This window comes from Dipodomys merriami, unplaced genomic scaffold, assembly GCF_024711535.1.
Source record: "Dipodomys merriami isolate MVZ:Mamm:240054 unplaced genomic scaffold, mDipMer1.0.p SCAF_97, whole genome shotgun sequence".
In the NCBI taxonomy this organism is placed as follows: Eukaryota; Metazoa; Chordata; class Mammalia; order Rodentia; family Heteromyidae; genus Dipodomys; species Dipodomys merriami.
The window spans coordinates 2,049,831-2,073,321 of NW_027206590.1; the positions used below are offsets into that span (position 1 = coordinate 2,049,831).

Genomic DNA, 23,491 nt, shown 5'->3' on the forward strand with positions numbered 1-23,491 from the left:
TGTTTGAAGGACCTCCTTAGTGGATAATGAGGGTCTGACCACCACATAAGCCACAGCCTTGAACTCAGACCTGGGTGCTGTCCTTGAACTATTTTGCTCAAAGCTAGCAGTGTTACACCACTCCAGCCACAGCTCCACTTCTGGCTTTTTGGTTGTTCATTGGAGATAAAAAAGCCTCATAGACTTTCCTGCCCAGGCTGGCTTCCAACTGCAACCCTCAGATCTCAGCCTCCTGAGTAGCTAGGATTACAAGCAAGAGCCACCAATGCCCAGCTCCAACTTTTTTGTTTGTATTTTTTTGAAAGAGACAAGTCTGATTTGAAATGGAGGTACAAGCAGTCCAATAGCTAACTCTTCCCCTTATCTGTTTTGCTCCCTTCTCTGTCTCCCCGTCTGTACCTTGGGTACTAAGACCTGCCTTTGGGGCTCCTGGTATGGTTTAAGCACAGCTCCACCGTCTACCAGCTGTGACACCTTGCGAAGGTGGCATGGGACCTTTGTTCCTCTGTCTTTCCTCTGTAACTGGGAATACACATCCCTGGTTCGGGGTTTTTGTTTGTTTGTTTATCAGTCATGGGGCTTGAACTCTGGGCCTGGGGGCTGACTCTGAGCTCTTCAGCTAAAGGCAAGCGCTCTACCACTTGAGCCACAGCACCACTTCCAGTTTTCTGGTGATTAATTGGAAATAAGAGTTTCACGGACTCTCCTGCCCAGGCTGGCTTTGAACCTCGATCTTCAGATCTCAGCCTCCTGAATAGCTAGGATTATAGGCGTGAGCCACCAGCACCCAGCTTCAGGGGTTATTTTGAGGAAGAAGTGAGCTATCATATGTGAAATGCTTTGTAGCAAATGGAGTGCTTATCGGTCTTTCACTGTAGTGGGGAGTTCAGTGTTAACTGTTTCTCTGATTCTGACCCTCGCTCACGCTCTAGATCCTCGCTCACTCGCTGTCTCTCTCTCAAGACAACCAATCTGACCCATGGCTGTGGGGAGCCATAGTGAAACCCAAAGGCAGGTTTGGGGCCTTAAACAGCATGGCAAGGCTGCACGTTCACATTCATCCCAATACCGCAAATGGCTGCAATCCTGCAGCCATAGGCTTCCAGAACCTTCCCCACGAGCAGGGGAAGACACCCCAGCATGTACCTTCTGAGGTGGGCTTACCAAAGTGACCCTGGATCCAGCCCTCGTGGAGCCTGAGCGCTGCCACAGGCCTTCCCGCCCTAGTGTGGTGTCAGGATGGGTCCTAGAATGGGTTCCAGAAACTGTTGGCATGCGACAAGAACTCTCCCCAACCTCTGTCATAACTTGTAACTTGTTGGCAAGCCGGTGCTACACAGGGCAGTAGCCTTCTGGGAGCCTAGCTTGCCTTGACTCTGGTGGAATTTGTTAGACACGGTGTCTAATTTGAAACCTTAAGACGCGCTGTGGTTGCCACATTCTGTAGTCACTGCCTCTGTGTTTACTTCTTCCACATATAGTGTATTCTTTCCGGTCCACAGTTTGCCCTGTGATTGAGAATGACCATGGTGATGGCTGACCTTTAATGAGATCTGGGCTCTGAGCATTGTTTATAGATATCTTACCTCACTTGATCCGAACCCAATATCCTGGAGGGAGGTATTCTTATAACTAAGCTCATTTTACAGATGGGAAAACCAAACAGCAAAGCAGAGAAGTAACTGGCTCCAAGGTTGCAGCCTGGGAGTAGCAGAGCTGGGATTTGAACTCAGGTAGCAAGATATCAGCATTCCTGCTTATAACATAGCTTTAAAAGATAGTAAACAAGGCTAGAATCTGTGGGATTCTTGGCACACAGGTACTACTCAGAGCTTCAAGAGTGAATGATGCTGCCTGGCGCTGGTGGTTCACAACTGTAATCCTAGCTACTCAGGAGACTGAGATCTGAGGATTGCTGTTCAGAGCCAGCCTGGGCAGAAAATGAGGAGATTCTTATCTCTAATTAAATACCAAAAAGCCAGAGTTGGAACTGTGGCTCAAGCAAAAAACCTAAGGGATCCTAACTACTCAGGATCCAGGTATAAGGCAGGCCCAGGCATTGAAGTTCATGAGATTCCATCTCAGCCCATGGCTGGGTATATTGATACATGCCTGTCATCTCAGCAGCACAGGGAAACAAATGGGAGAATCACAGTCCAGGCCAACTCAAGCATAAACACAAGACCCCATCTCAAAAATAACCAACACAACTCCACTTGAGCTAGTGGAGTAGCTCAAGTGATAGAGCAGTTTACCTAGCATGTATATGTCCCTGAGTAGAATTCTTAGTATTGCCAAAAGAAAAAAAAGAACACCAGATAACAAATGCATGAAGGGTGTATGGCCATCCCCAGCTAGCCATATGTGCCACTTGGAGAGGACCAAGAGGTCAACAGAATGTACTAAACACCCACCAGCCTGCACACCTCCTCCTGCCGAGGAGAGAAAAGGTTCACGGGCCTCTGGAAAATCTCTCTGAATAGTCCTGCCCCTGAAGTGGCAAAGACACAAAGCCAGTCTCTCTGCACTGGGGCACTTGAGAAATCAGAGAAATTGACCGCCTTGATAGTTGACTTCTTAAATCGATCGGGATTTTTATTGCACCGTTGAAAGCCACTCAAAAGGAAACCACGAAGTTGGGGAAGCCCCAGGTGACCAGTTTAATAGATTTCTGCATAAAGAAGTCAGACACAGAGGAGGGTATATTTATTTGCTCAGGACACTGAGAGACCACATCCCAGAGACTTTGAGTCCCTTTGGGGCCTTTCCAGAGGGAATCATGGAGCCCAAGCCCTGCTCACTTACTACTGCAAGGAAGGTTTTTTTGCACAGTTCAATTTTCCAACCAACCAAGCTAAACAGAAAGCCATGTTTTCACAGGTTTGTTGGTTTTTGGTTTTTTTGGGTTTTTTGGTGGGAGGAGGCGGGGAATCTTGCTTACCTGCTTTGTTTGCTTGCCTGACTTAGCTGGCTGGAGTTCAGTAAGCAGAGCTTCTGTTTACTTTGTGTGTCTGTGGGATTCTTGGCAAACAGGTACTTCTCAGAGCTTCAAGAGTGAATGATGCTCCCTGGCGCTGGTGGCTCATACCTGTAATCCTAGCTACTCAGGAGACTGAGATCTGAGGATTGCTGTTCAGAGCCAGCCTGGGCAGAAAATTAGGAGATTCTTATCTCTCATTAAGTACCAAAAAGCCAGAGTTGGAACTGTGGCTCAAGCAAAAAACCTAAGGGACAGCGCCCAGGCCCCTAAGTTCAAACCCCAGTACCTATACAATAAAGAAATACACATACATACATACATACATATATACAAACACCAGCTTCCTGTATCATTTATCAACATCATCTTAGCTGTAGTCATTTTCCTGCTTCTTGTCTCTTTCTAATTAAAATCAGGGACCTCAGGAACTGCTAAACACTTCTGATGTTCATGGAATTGTCTGACTGTGAGCCTGGGAACTCTTTGAACACATGGTCCATCTCCCTCCTCAGAAGTCCCTACGATAAGGTCCAGAACACCATGTCTACCAAACACGAGGAATATAGTGTGGCCATGGGGGTATAGGGAAGCTTAATTGAATATATCAGTGAAACACTTAGGCCATCAGAAGGGACTTAGAGACAGACAGGGGAAGTGATTTTCCATGACAGTGACTATTTATAGCATTGTTGTCCCTACATGGGGCTCAACTCCAAAATGCAACCTTGCTGGGCCCCGTTGTAGCTTATACCTGTAATCCTAGCTACAAAGGAGGCAGAGATCTGATTATTGCAGATTAAAGCCAGCCTGGGCAGAAAAATTATGAGATTCTTGTCTCCAATTAACCACCAAAAAGCTGGAAGTGGAGCTGTGGCTCAAGTGGTAGAGCACCAGAAGTTCATGTCTAGGATTCTGATGCTGAATGAAGCCAGGCCTGTATCCCACCCTTCCACCACCCATCACCCCACTCAGTCTTCCCTGGAGGGGTCTCCCAATAATGTTGGGGTGGCTTGACTACCCCATCTGCCATGGGTAGATGCCTGATTCCTGGAGTCCAGATCCTGGCCAACTGTAGGTCCCTAAATACCCTTCACTGTCCCTCCCAGGGCCTTCATACAAATAGGCCTGTCCTGACACCTCATTCCTGGATCATGTGTGCAGATCAGACCCCATCTTAGCCTCCCTGGAGCCTGGCTGCACCACATCAGCACCCCCTGGTGGCCAGAAGCAACAGCTAGCATCTGCATCTCCACTGTTAGCACTGACTGAACTAGCTCTAGAGACAGAAGTCAACCCAAGCAGAAAGTGACAAGAAATTGACTTAGGGTGGGATTTTTATCTTCGCCAGTACAGATGCCTATCTCTCCGATTTACCTGTCGGAAGCTGGTGAGCCTCCACGGTGCCATGAGAACAGCTTGGCATAGCAGGTGGATATTGAATGGATTTGATTTAGTAATTAACTGCGATCCATTCACCATGAGAAAGAAGTACCCTTCCTTTATAAACAGAGCCAGTGTCATCCGCTTGATCCTGGTTGGCTCTCCTCTCCTTCCCCATCCCTGTCCTAGCTGCCTCTGACCCACCTGACAATCTGAGATCTTTCTTCAGCTCTCATGTTCTCTTGTTCTGTTGAAAGGGAACTCTACCTATTCTATGTTCCTTGCAATCACATTTCCTTTCTTTTTCCCTTTCTATCTCTCCCCTCCCCTCTCTCTCTCTTTGTTGGTTGTGGGGCTTGAATTCTGGGCTTGGCTGCTGCTATCCCTCAGCTCTTCAGCTCAAGGCTAGTGCTCTGCCACTTGAGCCACAGCACCACTTCCGGTTTTCTGAGTGGTTTATTGGAGATAAGAGTCTCACAGACTTTTCCTGCCTGGGCTGGCTTTGAACTGTGATCCTCAGATCTCAGCCTCTTGAGTAGCTAGGATTACAGGCATGAGCCACCGGCGCCTAGCACCTTCTTTATTTTGTTCTATTTTATTTATGGTGGAGAGCATTCCTGGATGTTCCTCCAGGGCTGCTCCTCCAAGCCTGAATGCTGTCCTTTAGCTTTTTCACTCAAGGATGCACTCTACCACTTGAACCACATCTCTATTTTTGGCTTTGGCTGGATAATTAGAGATAAGAGTCTCACGGACCTTCCTGCCTGAGCCAGCTTTGAACTTTGAGCCTCTTATCCTCCTGAGTAGCTAGAATGAAAGACAGGAACCACGCCCAGTCACATTTCTTCACACTTCCACACCCCTTGGTACTCTCTGGCAGCAAGATGGCCAGCCACACAGACAAGATGTCTGCTCTCAGAAGTCCCCAGCCTCACCTGGGGGAGCAGACAAGTGAGCAGCAAATAGTAGTAGATGCTGTGATTGCAGAATAAGATGACACAATAGGCATGCAGGCTGGTTCACCTTACAGACCTTGGCTCAAATCCCAGGTCTACTGCTTGTAGACCAGACAGACTTGGAGAAGGGCTGTGTCTGTTTCCCCAGGGTTGAAGGAGGAATCATGACTCTGTGCTTGTGTGGGGAGTAAATGAGTTAATGCACATAAAGAGTTCAGCAGAGGTTCTAATCCATACAGATAACTCCGTTCATGTTGGCGTTGAGAAGCTAAGTTCAACATGCTGTGGGATGACGGGGAGGGACAAGACGGACAGATGGCAATCCTAATGGACGAAGGATGGAGAGATGTCCAAGGGCAATTGTTTTCGTGGAGGCCACTGTGCTGAGGAGTTTATCTCTGCTCCGCAGGGACTCAAGCACTGGGAACACCCGGTCACTGCACCCACGTGACTGATCTTTCCCTTCCTCAGGGCCGATGACTGCTTTTGCGCCTCGCGGAAGCTGGATGCTGTGGCCATCGAAGCCAAGTTTAAGCAGGACCTGGGCTTCCGGATGCTGAACTGTGGGCGGACTGACCTGGTGAAGCAGGCCGTGTCTCTGCTGGGACCCGACGGAATCAACACCATGAGCGAACAGGTACAGGGCCCCCAGGGACCCAAACTCCACCCCCCGCCCAACCTCCTCCTCAGGCATCAGGGCAAAATGGGGTGCAGCTGGTACCAGAGAAGTTCCCCTTGCTGCCACTCAGGTTGCTTTTTTTTTTTTAGTTTTTAAAATATAAAAATAGGCTCATTCATGTTTATCGCAGCTGAAATGGAATAAATAAAAAGCGGGAAATAACTTCTATTTTAAGAAAGGAAATGAATGTCATCAGCCAGATGACCATTTATATTTAGTATGTGTCCTTCAAGGTCTTTTGCCAGCATTGTTAAAAGTAACCCATCTGTCTGTCACGGCACAGGACGGGCCCTTGCCAGCTTCACCAAATTTTAGGATATGTTTAAGAGACACGAAACTACTCAGGCACTGGTGGCTCGTGTCTGTAATCTTAGCAATTCACGAAGCTGAGATGAGAGGATTGCAGTTTGAAGGCAATTCCGGCATGAGACACTTATCTCCAATTAAGCATCAAAAATCCAGACGTGTATGAGCTACGGCTCCAGTGGTAGAGCATCAGCCTTGAGCACAAAACGCCAAGCAAGAGCGTAAGACTCTGAGAGTAAGCCCAGTACTGCCAGGGGTGGAGGAGGACATGAAAATCAGCAGGCACACAGAGATCAGCCACAGTCCTCCTGATCTTGAAACAGAGGTATTGATGTTTAGCAGTCAAGGAGATAACTTTCCTGAGGAAAATATCAGAGAAAACACACATGGGGTTGGAGGTGTGGCTCAGTTGGTAGAATGCTAGCCAGTGAGCAAAAACATCAGTTACCAAGTTTGAGTCCCAAACTCAGACCAAAAAAAAAGAGAGAAAACACACAGAATATGTGTGCGTGATTGTGCGCGCATGCGTGCACATGTACGTGTGCATGCATGAATGTGCCAATCCTGGGGCTGGAACTCAGGGCCTGGGCACTGTTCTTGAGCTTCTGTGCTCAAGGCTAGTGCTTAAGCCAAGCTCCGCTTCTGGCTTTCTGGAGATAAGAGTCTCTTGGATTTTCCTGCCTGGGCTGGTTTTAAAACACAGTCCTCAGATCTTAGCCTCCTGAGTAGCTAGGATTACAGGCCAGAGCTGCCCATGCCCAGTCACCACACAGAAATGTCCAGCCTGACTTTCCAGATGGAGGATTACCCTGTACAAAGGAGTGAGCAGTGACTTTTATTTAATCACTGCTGATCTTTTCCTTGAGCAACACTAAGGGACTCTAATACACACACATGCTTACTCACATATGCTCACACACCCCCACTCACACACTGTTTTCAAAGGGATTCATTGTATTGCTCTTTTCAGTATTTTGTGTTTAAAGCTACTTTGAAAACGTTGTTGGTAGTGTTTTGTTAGAAATCACTTTACATGGCTACATAAAATGATTATATGGCTTGTTCATTAACCATACCGCAATTACTGCTTATCTCAGGGATGTCTAATTACTTTTAAGAATAATGCTGGGCTGAACATACTTTACACAGTCTTTCTTCAAATCTTTGATTATTTCATTAGGAATACATTTTGTTGTTTGTTTGATAGCTCAAACTTATCAGCCTTTCTTAAGCCCTAAATCTTCCATTACGTTCCCAGAAGTTTGATTCTTTTTTTCTCATCCAAGTTTTACCATTTTTCTTGTTTATCTAGAACTCTTTATATAGTAGGCACATAACCCTTTGCTCTAGTATAACAAATATACCTCATAGAGTGTTTAAAACTTGTTCTCAATTATATATTCTCCATGCTGAATGATTGCTCTCATGGTTTTGATGCCTAGTAATAGATCTAAAACCCAGTTAGCTCTCTTGGAAGGTCTCCATGTTTTCTAGATATCCTGAATGACACTAGAAGTCATCCTGGTTCATGATGTTAGAAAGGGCTCTATGTTGAATGTTTTCCCAGTGACTGTCAGCACCCATCCTACCTTCTGTTGGTTGCAGTGTTCTGTTGAGCAGGAGCAGGAGCAGCAGCTGTGGATCCCTCCTGTGCTCACCTTTTGCAGTAATAATGACAAACCCATCAGTGCTGGGACACTACATGTTCAGGTCACCCTTGACCCTGAAAGCAAAGCAGATATGTGCTACATGATGCGAGAAACGCCATCAAGGATAGAGTGTTCGTTCACCAGTTAGGCAGCTTAGGATCGATGTTGCAGATTCTAGAAAGTTCCAAAGAACCCAAAGTTGAAATCAGCCACTTGACTTAGAAAGCTGTTTGGCCCATTGCCTTTGAGATCAAAAGAGGAGAATCCTCCACTTAAGCAAAGACAGATACTGAAAAGGTAATGTCAGCTCTCTTCCCCCCTTCCACTGTGGTTTCCAGAATATTCTTTCTGTCATGCTAGATTTGGAGCACAAGCTTCACCTCTCTCTCTCTCTCTCTCTCTCTCTCTCTCTCTCTCTCTCTCTCTCTCTCTCTCTCTCTCTCTCTCTCTCTCTCTCTCTCTCTCACACACACACACACACACACACACACACACACACACACATGTGCATACATGCATGCACATGCACGCTCACACACTCATTCCATTTGTTTCTGTTGACCGAGCAACAGCCACCTTGTAAATGTTCTCCATCTCTGGTTTTGGCCACCGCAGGGCATGACCCCCCTGATGTACGCCTGCGTCCGCGGGGACGAGGCGATGGTGCAGATGCTGCTGGATGCCGGAGCTGACCTGAATGTGGAGGTGAGGGTGCTGAGGGCTGCAGGCCCCCACGAGCCCAGAGAGGGGCCTTTCCTTCTAGAGGCGCCCCCCCACCCTGAAGGGAGCTCGGGTCAGCAAAACATCATTGCTCAGCCCCCTCAGTGGCTGTGGCCTTGGGTGAGATCACTTGGAGCTGCAGGTGATGCTGGCTTTGGTGGGCTGAGTGATTGCCAGTTTGTGACTCAGCGCCAGTCTGTTCACTCTGGGATCTGGGCAGAAAGAGCTCTCCTGAGCCGGCAGCCCATTCCCCTAGAAGGTTCCTTCCTCAGATCCCCTGCTCTCCCCCACTAAATCCTGGCTGACTCCTCTTGTGGGCTAAGTTGATTGATAGGTCTTCCAGTGAGCATCCAGGCTCCCAGGAGGCAATTCGGGAAAGTGGAGCACAGAGTCCCCCAACCCCCTCCTTGGCAGGTTTAGAATCTGACAGATTGTTGTCATCCTAGCTACTCTGGAAGCTGAGATCTGAGGATGACAGGTCAATACCAGTCTAGGTGGGAAAATCCATGAGATTCTTATCTCCAGTTAACTAACAAGGAAAGAATCCAAAAGTGAGGGTATGGCTCAAATGGTAGAGGGCCAGCCTTCCGTGAAAAGGCCAAGTGAGAAAACAAGGCCCTGAGTTCAAACCCCAGAATAAATAAATAAATATGGGAACTTGACAGATGTGGTTCAAGTTCTGAAATCACCACCTTCATCGTGTCTGCTGTCAAGCCTTGACAGATAGGTGTGGCCTATCTGTCCCCAGATGTGAAATGACAATAATGGCAGCATCACTTTATGGTGGTTGGAAAGAACAGATCGTGAGTATACTCACCATAGATTTACAACTCAGCTCCTATCAGTTGCTCCACCCCGTGCTGAGACTCCAAAGATGTCAAATCTGGCCAGTTACCCGTGACTCACGCCTGTAATCCTAGCTATTCAGGAGGCTGAGATCTGAGGATTGTGTTTAAAGCCAGACTGGGCAGGAAAGACCATGAAACTCTTGCCTCCAGTGAACCATCAAAAAGTTGAAAATGAAGTTGTGACTCAAGTGGTAGCGTGCCAGCCTTGAGTGAAAAAGCTAAGGGAGAGTGCCTTGGCCCTGAGTTCAAGCCCAGTGCTGGTATCAAAGAAAGAAAGAACGAAAGAAAGAATGAAAGAAAGAACGAAAGAGAAAAAGAAAGAAAGAAAGAATGAATGAATGAAAGAAAGAACGAAAGAGAGAGAGAAAGATGAAAAAGCTAAGGGAAAGTGCCTTGGCCCTCAGTTCAAGCCCAGTGCTGGTATCAAAGAAAGAAAGAACGAAAGAAAGAATGAAAGAAAGAAAGAGAGAGAGAGAGGAAGGAAGGAAGGAAGTAAAGAAAGGGAAAGAAAGAGAGAGAGAAAGAAAGAAAGAGAGAGAGAAAGAGAGAGAGAGGAAGGAAGGAAGTAAAGAAAGGGAAAGAAAGAAAGAAAGAAAAAGAGAAAGAGAGAGGAAGGAAGGAAGGAAGGAAAGGGAAAGAAAGAAAGAAAGAGAGAGAGGAAAGAAGGAAGGAAAGGGAAAGAAAGAAAGAGAAAGAAAGAAAGAGGAAGGAAGGAAGGAAGGAAGTAAAGAAAGGGAAAGATAGAAAGAAAGAAAGAAAGAAAGAAAAAGAAAGAAAGAAAGGAAGGAAGGAGGGAAGGAAGGAAGGAAGGAAACAAGGAAGAAATCTTACTCTTTACTGCCTAAATACCAGTTCTGCCAAGTATTAGCAAGTGCAGCCATCAGAGAGATTGGCATTCCACCACCATCAATCAGTAACCTCAGAAAACCTTTTCAGTCCAAAATCAGATGCCCCCTCAGGCTTAAAATACGATTTTTTAAAAAAGAATAGTGAGTGGGCTGGGAAGGTGGCTCAGTGGTAGAGCGCTTGCCTTGCATGCTCGAGGCCCTGGGTTCGATTCCTCAGCACCACATAAGCAAAAAGAAAAAAGCCGGAAGTGGCGCTGTGGCTCATAGTGGTAGAGCGCTAGCCTTGAGCTGAAGAGCTGAGGGACAGCGCCCAGGCCCAGAGTTCAGGCCCCACGACCGGACCCAAAAAAAAAAAAAAAAAAAAAAAAGAATAGTGAGTTTTATATTCATCTGAGGAAATCATGTAATAGACATGTCTTGGATCCAGACCCATTTGGGGTCTTGCAAGTTTCAGATATCTGGGGATTTGTCAGCCAGCCCTGCTGTGAGCCCCTAAGCATCTCCCAGACCCCTTCCATGACACTTCGGTGTTGGTCCTCAATGGAGAGGGCCCCAGACCCTCCTCTCTAGCCCACCCCATACACGTCCACTCAGCATCTCCCCCAGCATCAGGGCTGAACTGCAGCCGCCGAGGTTGCATGGCCCTGAAGAATGCCAGAAAGAGAAGCCTTATGTGGGGGCTCATCTTGCAAGACCCCAATTTTTGGTTTCCCTGCCCTCTGTCTCTTAGCCTGGGGTGTTACAAGGCCTCCATGCTGAAAAAGAACCAATCTCACATTGCTCACTTATGGTGTGTCCAGTGGAAGTTTCATATGAAACTTGAGGGTCCTTATCAACCAATAAGCCAGCAGAAGGGTGAACTAAGCCAATAAGTCTGCTGTGAGCAGACAGGAAGTCCCACCCTCAGAGAGGCAGTGGTTTTCCTGGCCTGAAAACTTAAAAGTGCACAGTCCATTGTCTGGGACTCACACTGCCTGCTGAGAACCTATGAGAAGTGTGTGACAGTCACTCTCAGGACCAGAAAGAAGGACAGAGAGGCAGAGAAGCTGACCTAGGTAACCCCCAGTACTATTACTATACTATAACCATTAACCACCGTTATTATGCTATTCCAGGGCAACCCTGGCATATGCATTAATGCCACTCAGAGAAGCAAAGCAGCCTTTTATTTCACTGAGAAATAGTGTCACCGCCTTCTAGATTAAACTCTCCAGACCACAGTCTTCTGATGGCCTGCCTTCAGAAGATCACTGTTACAGCAAGGTCCTAAGGGCCAGCCTACCCGCCCCTATCCTCAGCTCTGACAAGAAATTTGGGGGGCATTCCAATAGGGGAAAATCCCACCCAACACTTCCACCAACATTATGCCAGGAACTTTCCAGATTATGTTTGCCCATGCTCTCCGCCACAGATAGGTCAGATTTGATAGCCTGAGTGATGTGAAGGTCACATTTTGAAAATAACTTCGATTTGTTTATAGGTTGTCAGTACTCCTCATAAATATCCATCCGTCCACCCCGAGACCCGCCATTGGACGGCTCTGACTTTTGCCGTGTTGCATGGACATATTCCTGTAGTTCAGGTATTAATGTGCTTCCCTCTCCACATCTGACCCTTGAACTCTAACCTCCTCTGCGATGCAAGTCTAAACCTCTCCCCGCATGCACCTCCCCCACGAGGTTCATATTGGTTCATTGCCATTCTGTGTGGCATATTTATCTCATCTGAATAGAAACATTCTTCTAACTCTCTCTTGGCAAAGCTTTAACCAATATGAAATCATCAGGTACCAACACGCAGCCTTGTACACAAAGTAGCAAACCCACTAAGTGCTTCCAATGGCTCTGGGTGGGGGGCGGGGCCACGGCTGTGACTTGGTGGATTTGCTCACTTGGTTTCTGGTAATGTGAACGTGAGACTTGCCTTTAGCATCTTCCCCTTGGGTGTGGGCCTGCTATTCTGTAGAATCTAATGGTTTCCAACGAGTAGAAAGAAGCATGCAGATGGCCAAGGGAGTGTTTCCAATTGGTGCTGGCATGGGTTGGTGCAAGAGTCTTGAACAAGGCCATGGCATGCAAAATAGCTCCACATATGGTAGCAGGCACTTACTTCAGGTCCTATGGACACAGTAATGTATGCCGCTGACACTTCGGGCTGTTGGAGATTTAATGGTCAAGGAATGGGCATCACTATACTGTAGGTCTTAAACTCTGTCTTCACTGCACCTGAAAAGGGAGACCAGCGCTCTCCGATCTGCACCACAACTGACCCCACAGTGAGCACTGAGCCTGGGGATCCCAGGAACTCAGCCCCTTAACATAGCCCATGCCTCTGAACGCTGCAGAGGCTGGGAACAATAGCCCAGCAATGTTGGAAACTCGCAGGAACCTTTGTCATTTACTGGGTCATGGAGACTCCTTAACTCAGACCCAAAGTCATATTTCAGGAGGCTGAGTATGTGGCGTGTCCCCCAGGGAGCTGGTTTCGGCCTGTAGCATATTAATCTAGGCCTCCCTCCCAGTAAAAGACTTAGGAAAGTAGGGGTGGGTAGATATATAGGGGGACACAGATGCCACCCTTAACAGGCAGTGACATCTCTAGACTTCCAGTCAGGAACAGTGGCACGCAGAAATCAGGCTGACTCCCTGCCAAGGTGCAGCTGGCCGTGAGTGGCTGCCAAGGAAGCTGAGCCTACCCAGCAGCCCCAGGGAAGTGGTAAAGATGGCAGATTCACCTTGTTTTACATCAGCAGTGCTGACAGCATGTTCACTGTGAGTTAGATCCACGTGGACAGAATCTCTGTCTCCTTTAAGTATCTCTGGGATGTTGGGGAATACAACAGAATGGAGTCATGAAGCCAAACTTCTGGAACTTCTACCACTTTTATGAACTGATCTTGTTGGCCAGAAAACTTAGCCTTCACTAACCTGTCCTCACAGACCTCCCTCCATTGGACTCTGGGATGGATTTTTCACTCTGGTTGACCACACATATCCCCCCCCCCCACACACACACCCCAAAGATCATCAGAAATCCTGAGGATATGATTGTAAGAAACCACTCCCAGTGCCCACTGAGGCCTGTGTAATCAACCCAAGAGAATCTTCCAGCACTCTGGTGTCCAGGACTTCTAGCTCTGGGCTTCTAGAAACATTAGTGTACACATAGACATCCTGGAGATCTTGTAAAACCTTCCACAGCTGTGGGGTGGGGCCGGACAGGCAGCCTTTCTAACACGCTCTCAGGTGAGGTTGCTGCTCTTATGCTGGGACCACACTGGGTAGATAGGCTGAGGTTCTAGACGATTCGAGAGGCCCTCAGCTCATCCTCCCAGGTCCAGCCCTGTATACAGGGTCACTGACACAGAGGGAGGGAAAGATTTTGGGCCTGGCACCAATGGCCACCAGTTTATGGAAACCTCCTCACGATGGGTGCCCTTGACACATCTCAGTGGCCGCTCTTCCTTTGCAGCTCCTCCTGGATGCTGGGGCCAAGGTGGAAGGCTCGGTGGAGCATGGTGAGGAGAACTACTCAGAGACGCCCCTCCAGCTTGCCGCTGCTGTAGGTATGTTGTCCATTCTTACTCCAGCCAGGGGTCTTCTATATCCTGATCTCTGATTTGCCAGTGATTTTTTTTTTTTGCTTTATTCACTTATAAAAACCCCCTTCTCTGGGCTTGCAGGAAATTTTGAGCTGGTTAGTTTGCTGTTGGAGCGTGGTGCGGATCCCCTAATAGGAACCATGTACAGGAATGGAATTTCTACCACCCCCCAGGGTGACATGAACTCTTTCAGCCAGGCTGCAGCCCATGGACACAGGTAGGCTAGGATGGGCCAAGGCCTCAAGGTCCCAAGTGGTGCTTGTTAAAAATGCAGATTCCCAGGCCTACCCCAGACCCATTATATCTCTGGATGTAGGGCCCAGTAGAATCGCAATGGTGGATCTAGGCCCCAGAACTGGCTAGAGTGACCTTACCTGTGAGCTTTCTACTAAGAGCCGAGGCTACATAGTACATAGCCACGCAGGCTGGCTCTGTGTATTCATTCCCAGCCAGCTTTAACCACACAGGTGGGTCACTCTTGGTCAGTCTGGGCCAGGCTACACCAGATGTCAGCTACCACAAAGTAACAGGAATCCATGTAAAATAACACAACCTTTCCAGTTTGACTATTCCCCTTCTACATTTCCTTCAGAGTCCCCATCCAAATGTGTTTTCCATCACCCTAGGTAACTCAGATTTCAATGTCAGGGCAGAGTTCTAGAACCTTCTAGATATAGTTCAACATTTGCCCTCCAGGAAACATGATCAGAAACACCCCACCATCTCCTTTATCCCCAAAGCCCCCGGCCCCTGAAGCCATCACCCTGAAGTTTCCCTCGTCCAGATGGAGCAACATCCCCACTCCCCCCATCACACCACACCCTCAACCCACCGCTTCCATCTCTGAGTGTATTCCTCTCTGGGTTTATGATTGACAGGAATGTGTTCCGCAAACTGCTCGCTCAGCCTGAGAAGGAGAAGAGCGATATCCTGTCCCTGGAGGAGATTCTGGCCGAGGGGACTGACCTGGCAGAGACAGCCCCGCCCCCTCTGTGTGCCAGCCGAAACAGCAAAGCCAAACTGAGGGCCCTGAGGGAGGCCATGTATCACAGCGCTGAGCATGGCTACGTGGATGTCACAATTGATATCAGGAGCATAGGTCAGTTCTGGGCACCTTCACCAGCGGGCATGGCACTGCTCTCTGGCTGTCTGGCTCTCTCTCTCTCTCTCTCTCTCTCTCTCTCTCTCTCTCTCTCTCTCTCTCTCTCTCTCTCTCTCTCTCTCTCTTACATTCACACACTCACACACACACTCACACATACTCCTGGGCCCAGGGAGCTTCTTCACTGATTAGAACATTCTAAGCAAAGCCAACATGGACAGCAATACCCAGCATGCCCCAAGAACCCATCCTCAGACATCTCACCCTGATTCCCAAACTCAGCCCCAGTCACCTGACAAGTTCGTCTGAACATAGATTGCCAGGCCCTACACCCAGAGGCTCTGCCGTTGAGGGTCTGGCTGGACAAAGGCTGGAAATCTTTATATTTAACAATCATCCCAGATGTCCCCAGTGCTGGAGGAATGGCAGCTGAGAGCCCCCACAGCATAGCGACTGGACAGCCCTCGGGATGAGTCCACCCTTTCCTCACCAGCTCCTTTTCCACACCGAGCTTCAGCGGCCAAAGCCACTCAGAAAGGCAAGGGAGGGTAACTGTTCCGTGAGTGAACCAGCCCAGAGCCATCTGTGCAATGTCTAGGGATTGAGGCTAGTCCAAGCTGTCATTTTAGCATCTGTAGGCAGGAACTGGGTCTGTGACCTATCAGGGAAGACAATGGCTGAGGAGAAAGCTCCATGCCATTCTTCTGGAGCTAGGTTCTCCGTGGTGATTGTTCAGTGTGTGGTATGTATATGCCATTAATGGTGAGAGCCTGTTTTGTAGGATTAGTCTACCTGCTAGGAACAGGATGAGATGTAGTGCTCTCCTTTGTCTCTGCCTCACCACAAGGGAGATCAGCGGATTCCAGCAATTAGCTGCTGGAGCTGCATTAAAAAGGAGGACCTGATGAAGTATCCAGTAGGAATGTTTCATATGAGGGACTATCAGGTACCGCTGTCCACCCAACCAGTGCTGGAGATGATAAAGTCCACTGGTGCGTTTCATCAGCTGTCAACATTCACCTGGGCATGGACATGTCAGCTAATCCCTTCCCTGAGCTTCTCCCCAGAAAGTAGAGAGGATGGAGATTGTAAACTCACAGGAATAGAATATACCTAATAGAATGCTTAACCGTTCCAATAGTCCCTGCAGTGATTCTATATCAGAAAGTTCTGTAATATCTTACCATAATAACAATAATGATGATGAATGATGATGATGATGATGATATAGCCTACAGAAAAGCAGACACTCATAGTTCAGAGAATTGAGCTATGACCTTCAATTCCAACTTCTGCAAGTCTTGGCTCTGTTTATCAGAGGTCAGTCCTTTGAGCTCATAGTTTGCTAACATCTGAGGGGGAGGGAAAAAATAACCAACTTCCAGATAAAAACATGCTTCCCCTTTTGGTTGTTTCCTGTCCTCCCCTCTTCTTCCTCCCCTTCCCCCTCTCCCTGGGCCTCTTCCCTTGCAGGTGTCCCGTGGACTCTTCACACGTGGCTCGAGTCACTGCGCATCGCCTTCCAGCAGCACCGCAGGCCTCTCATCCAGTGCCTGCTCAAAGAGTTCAAGACCATCCAGGAGGAGGAGTACACAGAGGAACTCATCACCCAAGGCCTGCCCCTCATGTTTGAGATCCTGAAAGCAAGCAAGGTACGAGAGGGCTGAAGCTATTGCGATCGTTAGAACTGGAGGTTCACCTATCCAAATGGTCTCTGGGCCTGACACAGCCCTTCAGGTAGAAAGACCATTGTCCTATCAGCCAGGGGTGGGAAATGCACCCCAGCTACCTGCAGCTTCTTATGCAAAATCATTTGTGGTACAGGTGTTCAGCCAAAGTGTATGCAGGTGGATTAGATAGCTTCTAACTCAAAAGCTCTAATGCTGGGGGTGATACCAACAGGTGCACCCCAATAGCCTGTGAGGAACTGTAGGCAACAGTGCCTCCTGGGAACAGTCGATGAGGTGTATGTTCAGAAGGAAGAAGAGGGAGGTAGGCTCTAGGAGGCCCGTAGGCCTGGAGGGACCATAGAAATCAAGCAGGAAGAGGGAATGGATGTGGCCCACTGAATAAATGAGACTCAAATCCCTGCGATGGATTCTGAAAAACCAAGCACTGGACAGAAGCCTTTTTGGGTAGAGAGGGTTGGGGGAGCCTAGCTCTGACCCCTGAGTGCTCACCACCATTACCAGAAACAAGGACATGCACCACCCCCGCATCCCTTCCCAAGTATCAGCCCAGCTCTTGGACTACCCTGAGATTCATCCTTAAAAATCTCTCTGGGGATGGACTGGGAAGGTGGCTCAGTGGTAGAGTACTTGCCTTGCATGCATGACACCCTGGGTTCGATTCCTCAGTACCACATAAGCAAAAAGAAAAAAGCCGGAAGTGGTGCTGTGGCTCAAGTGGTAGAGCGCTAGACTTGAGCTAAAGAGCTAAGGGACAGTGCCCAGGCCCAGAGTTCAGGCCCCACGACCAGACCCCCCAAAAAAAAATCTCTCTGGGGCTGGGTGCTGGTGACTCACACCTGTAATCCTAACCAGTCAGGAGGCTGATATCTGAGGATCATGATTCAAAGTCAGCCCAGGTAAGAAACTCTGTGAGACTCTTATCTGTAATTTACCACCAGAAAATCAGAAGTGGCACTGTGGCTCAAAGTGGTAGAATGCTAAGCCTTGAGCAAAAAAACCTCAGGGACAACATCCGAGCCCTGAGTTCAAGACCCATTACTAACCAACACAAAATCTCGAGCTGGGCAGGTGGCTCAGTGGTAGAGTGCTTGCCTTGCATGCCTGAGCCCTGGGTTCAATTCCTCAGCACTACATAAGCCAAAAAAGCTGGAAGTGGCGCTATGACTCAAGTGGTAGAGTATTAGCCTTGAGCTGAAGAGCTGAGGGACAGTGCTCAGGCCCAGAGTTCAGGCCTCACAACTGACAAAAAAATAATCTCTTTGGAAGCTGGATGCCGGTGGATCATGCCTGTAATCCTAGCTACTCAGGAGGCTGAGATCTGAGGCTCACGGTTCAAAGCCAGCCCAGGCAGGAAAGTTTGTGAGACTCTTATCTCCAATAAACCACTAAAAAACAGGAGGTGGTACTGTAGCTCAAGCAGTAGAGTGCTCGCCTTGAGCTAAAGATGCTGTACTCCCTGCTGAGGGGCCCTGAAACCCGATTGTATGTGATAAGGAGGACATCAGGGCTAGGCAGCCTTGGTGCTGTGGTCTCCTGCCAACATCAGTGTCAATAGCCAAAGACAAGATGAGGACATGGCCAGTGTCCCCAACACTCTGACCATGAGAATGCCAGGGAGAACCAGGCTCTGGACTTTGTGCCATGGACCATATCACACACCTAAGGACCTCCTACCCAGGCTGAGGTCAATGCAGCACAGTGGTTAAGTGCCTAGACTCTGGAGCTAATGTACAGGGGTTCAAATCTTGGTGCTATCATTTACTTACCTTTTGTCTCTCTGCTTCCAGCTTCCTATGAAACTGGAAATGATGACATGTGCAATCTGTATATTTGGGGATATGGCTATACATATTTAAGCTTCAATGGAGAGTACCCTAATGCCATTTGAATGGTCTCCAACACCAACCAAGCGCTTGCCAAGTGTCTGGCTATGCTGTGGAAGGCCTGGACAGATGGAAGTGAAGCATTTAACACCAGCAGCTACTGTGAATCCTATGTAGAGAACAGGCCGCCTCTCCTGAGAACCTTGTTCTCAGTAATTCTCTCTGCAGAGCATTCAATTCCCTAATTCACACCTGGAATTCAATGTTTTCCAAACTCACTCCAAGCATCATAGCCCTTTGAGAATGCACTGTCTCGAAATACATTTTGCCTGTTTAACTACATGCCAGGCATTAATTCAAGCATGTTACATAAACTCATTTGCTCCTCACAAACCACTTCTTTTTGTTGTTGGTGGTGGTGGTTGTAGGCTTAAACTTCTGGGCCTGGGCTCTGTCCCTCAGCTCTTCAGCTCAGGGCAAGCACCCTACCACTTGAGCCACAGCACCACTTCCAATTTTCTGGTGGTTAATTGGAGATAAGAGTCTCACAGGGCTGGGAAGGTGGCTCAGTGGTAGAACGCTTGCCTTGCATGCATGAGGCCCTGGGTTCAATTCCTCAGCACCACATAAGCAAAAAGAAAAAAGCCGGAAGTGGTGCTGTGGCTCAAGTGGTAGAGTGCTAGCTTGTGCTGAAGAGCTGAGGGACAGCGCCCAGGCCCAGAGTTTAGGCCTACCAATGGACAAAAAAAAAAAAAAAAAAAAAAAGAGTCTCACAGACTTTCCTGCCCGGGCTGGCTTTGAACCTTGATCCTCAGATCTCAGCTTCCTGAGTAGCTAGGATTACAGGCGTGAGCCACCAGTGCCCAGCTTCACACACCACTTCTGAAGGAGATCCCCTTCTTTGCTCCCATTTAACAGATAGGGAAACTGAGGCACAGAGAGGGTGAATCATTTGCCCCCAAAGACACACATAGCTGATGTGACACACATAGCCAGGTTTGAACTCAGACAGTCCAACTCCAGTGCCAGCTCTCTTTACTTCTATGCCAGCACAGCCCTCCCCCACCCCAAGAATGGGCTTTGGGAAACTTATAAAGTCCTAAGAAAAACTGTCCTATGAGGCAGAATATAAGCTCCCCTCCTGAACTGGCTGGTGGCTGCCCACTGTGGGTACAGAAGGAGTTCAGATCTGCCCATGCCAGACAGCAGGAGAGACCCCTCAGAGTGAGGACACCAAAACATGGCCCACCTGCTTTCAGAGCCTCTCAGAACACTTGGCTTCCAGTCCAAAGCTAATCTCATTAGGTGCTCTCATTAGCACCCAGCTGCAGCCTGGTATCCCCAGACCCTGGCAGGCTGGGTTTGTGCTGGCATCCAGGCTGCTGACAAACACTGGACATGGGAGCAGGTGCACTAGCCCTAAGATAATGAGCTTCAGTGACTCCATTAAAAGCGAAGCCTGCTGGGAGCATTTCAAAGCCGAACACCTCCTTCCCCTCTGATTTAAAAATAAATGAATAAAAGGTTTTCACCCGAAATCACCTAAGAAACCATCTGAGGAAAGGCCTCACTGGGTCTATGTTCCTTCAGTTATCTGGGCTTGTCTGTTCTCTTTAGGCTGTAGTTGGAGTTTCAGAACTTACTGAGGCATCATGGGTACTTAGAAAACTGAACCTATGGTTTAAGTAAATCTAAAGTATGACAGATAAGTTCCCAGATCATAACTACAAAGCCTAGTAAATTTCCAGGTGAATAGACCATGATCCAGCACTGGGCCTAGAAACACAGCATACCTAAGTCCCCGAGCCCCCCAGTCAACCACCCAAGGGCTACCCCTCTCCTAGGTTCTGATAACAGGCTTCATTTTGCTTCTAGCCCTGGTTTGACTCAAACAGCTCATTTACATAGGAAATACTTCTCTGAACCTCCCACATATGTAAGATTGACAGGCTCAGACCATCCAAACTGCCTTCCACAGATGCAACATTCCAACTAAGGATCATACAGACCACCTTCTACATATGAATCGGGCATAGAACCAGATGTAGAGTACACAGATTACCACACATGAACCATACAAACTTCCTTCCACACAGGGAGCATACAGCCTGTCTTCCACATGTGGACCATACAGATCACCGGATGTGGACCATATATAACTGTCTGCTACATATAGACCAGACAGACCAACTTCCACATGTGGATCATACAGACTATCACATGTGAAGTATACAGATTACCACTCATGAGTCACACAGACTTCTTTCTGTACTACAGACCACCACAAATAGACCACACAGGCCACCTTCTATGTATGGACCATATAGATTGCCTTACACACATGGGCCAACAGATCACCTTCCACACATAGACCACATAGATCACCTGCCACAGGTAGACCACATAGATCACCTGCCACACGTAGACCATCAGATCATCTTCCACACATGGACCATACAGACTGCCTGCCACATGTGGACCATTCAAGCTGCCTTCTACACGTGGACCATACAGAAAATCACTGAAAACCACACCAACCACCTTTCCACATGTGGACCATACAGACCTCCTTCTGTAAGTGAACTGTAGAAGGCATGTCTTGCCTGTCATGTTGGCTGAGTGCAACAGCTATTAATTACCTAGAGATTTCTGCCCTGCTAGGCTGCCCTTCCCTGGCCCACTAGGTAGAGAATAGATTTGATATGTGGTATTCTATTCCTATGCCCTTTGGCATTTCTGAGTCACTGCTTTTCAGCATCAGGAATGGGATGCACGCAGCAAAATAAAGCCCAGTGAACAACATCTCTGCATTGCCTCTCTAGTGCTTGGAACCCCAGCTGGTTTTTACCTCTCCACCTCCTAGAGTCTCCTTTTATAAGTAACATTGAGCGTTTTCAATTCTATTTGTGTCTTAGTCTGTTATCCAGGGTTGTAATTGAAGATCTAAGGTAGAGCTAGTTTATAAAGGAAAGAGGCTTACTTTATTTAGATCACAAGCTAGCAGCAAAGAAGTCCAAGGCCATGAGACCACCAAAGGCCTCAGGTTGATTCTTCATGGCCAAAATGGGCACATGCAGAATAGAAACACCACACTAGACAGTCTCACTTATACCAACTCTCACAATAATCAACCTAGCTCCACAAGACTATATCCAGCCCTCTTAACAAACTGCTCACCTGTTCAGGGCCCAACCATCCCTGGGCATTGTTACACTGGGAACTGAATTTTAGTGGGGAAAACCATTTTTAAAACACAGTAAGTTAACATAAAGAGGAAAGAAAAGCATCTCTGCTCTGCCTTCCCAGAAGTAGAAATAATAGTATGCTTTTTAAAAAATCATTCTGGGCATGCTATTTTTATCCTCTTAAAATATCTGAGGGGCTGGGAAGGTGGCTCAGTGGTAGAGCACTTGCCTTGCATGCTCAAGGTCCTGGGTTCGATTCCTCAGCACCACATAAGAAAAAAGCCGGAAGTGGCGCTGTGGCTCAAGTGGTAGAGTGCTAGCCTTGAGCTGAAGAGCTGAGGGACAGCGCCCAGGCCCAGAGTTCAGGCCCCACGACTGGACCCAAAAAAAAAAAAAAATCTGAGATCCAAAACACCATCCAAGATGTGGCAAAGCCCCCAGTGGAACACTGGCTTTCAATGTCACCAAAAGCAAAAATCTCCTTTGAAACAGAAGAACAAATATTATATAATATATAATATTATAATGTATATTATAAACTGTGAAGCCTCACACAAATGCTCCAGTCTCTTTATGTAATTATATGGGGACAAAATGACAACTACTAAGTAAACCTAGATGATGTCCCCAACTTTTTGTTGTTGTGATCAAACACCTCTACAGCTTAAAGGAGGGAGAGCTGATTGTGGCTCATGGTTACAGACAGGTCTGTCCATGGTTAGCTGCTTCATTGTTTCTGAGTCAGCCCCTCATGGCTACAGTGTGTGGTAGAGCAAACCAACTCACCTCATGGCAGACAGGAAGCGGCCAGCTATATAATCTTTGAAGGCAAGCAATTCATGACCTACTTCCTCCACAGGCTCTACTTCCAAAGAATCGTGCCACAAGTTGGGGACCAAATGACCCACACATGAGCCTGTGGGGGAGCATTCAGATTCAAACTATAGCACCATTCTGTACAGAACTACTCTAATACCATCTGGGAATCCACCGTGTGAATTCAGAACGTTTGCAGATGAGATTCACTTGCAAAGGCAGTTTGCTCCAAGGCCCTCATTTGTCAGCCTCAGGGTAAACACCGATGCAGGACAAGTGTGTGTTTATAGCAGTCTTTACCCTTTTGCTTGCCTACATTTATCAAACACTAGTTGGGCTCATAGACACACAGCCATAGGCAAGCCTCCTATTTTTCTATATTTTTCTAGCCCCCCTCCCCACCACTTTAGCCCTTTGCTTCAACCCCCTCTGCCCAATAAAAAGCAGTAGAGCTGTGAGCCAGCCTCCTTCCACACACTGACGTTGGAAGGGGATGAATAGAGTCAGCTCCGAGTGAGAAGGCTATCAAGGTCCATGGGCTCTGTGCAGTGACGGGCAACTAGAAGTTGTTCCTCACCCTGTCTTTATTCATCTTTCTTGAGAAGTGATTCGACTCATTACTTCCACATTCAGAAATACATCAGCCCCAGAATCTTAAGACAGAAGAAAGCTGAATCCACCGTTTGGCTTGTTAGGGAAGCATGGGGCCAAAGGGACTTCCTACCATGTAATTTTGGGACAAATAGCTGCTCCAGAATTTGAGATTACTGATAAAAGTCGATTTGAGATTAAACAAAAAACAAAAAAACTTCCTAATTGGTAAGCCACAAAAATCTGCTTTTCCCAGTGGTTAATAAGCAGCCAGGGCTAGCCCAGGTGAAATTCACTGCACATTTCATTGTGAATG

At 47.8% G+C, this 23,491-nt stretch overlaps 1 protein-coding gene across 1 annotated transcript in view; it reads left to right on the forward strand.

Annotated features, from left to right (window-relative positions):
* Positions 1 to 23,491, forward strand: part of Abtb3 (ankyrin repeat and BTB domain containing 3) — a 228,282-nt gene that overhangs the window by 189,622 nt on the left and 15,169 nt on the right. Inside the window, exons 5-11 of the mRNA XM_070014491.1 lie at positions 5,788 to 5,953; positions 8,566 to 8,655; positions 11,847 to 11,948; positions 13,838 to 13,931; positions 14,049 to 14,184; positions 14,846 to 15,066; positions 16,543 to 16,721. Of these exons, the coding sequence (XP_069870592.1) occupies positions 5,788 to 5,953; positions 8,566 to 8,655; positions 11,847 to 11,948; positions 13,838 to 13,931; positions 14,049 to 14,184; positions 14,846 to 15,066; positions 16,543 to 16,721 (988 nt within the window). The remainder of the gene's footprint in view (positions 1 to 5,787; positions 5,954 to 8,565; positions 8,656 to 11,846; positions 11,949 to 13,837; positions 13,932 to 14,048; positions 14,185 to 14,845; positions 15,067 to 16,542; positions 16,722 to 23,491) is intronic.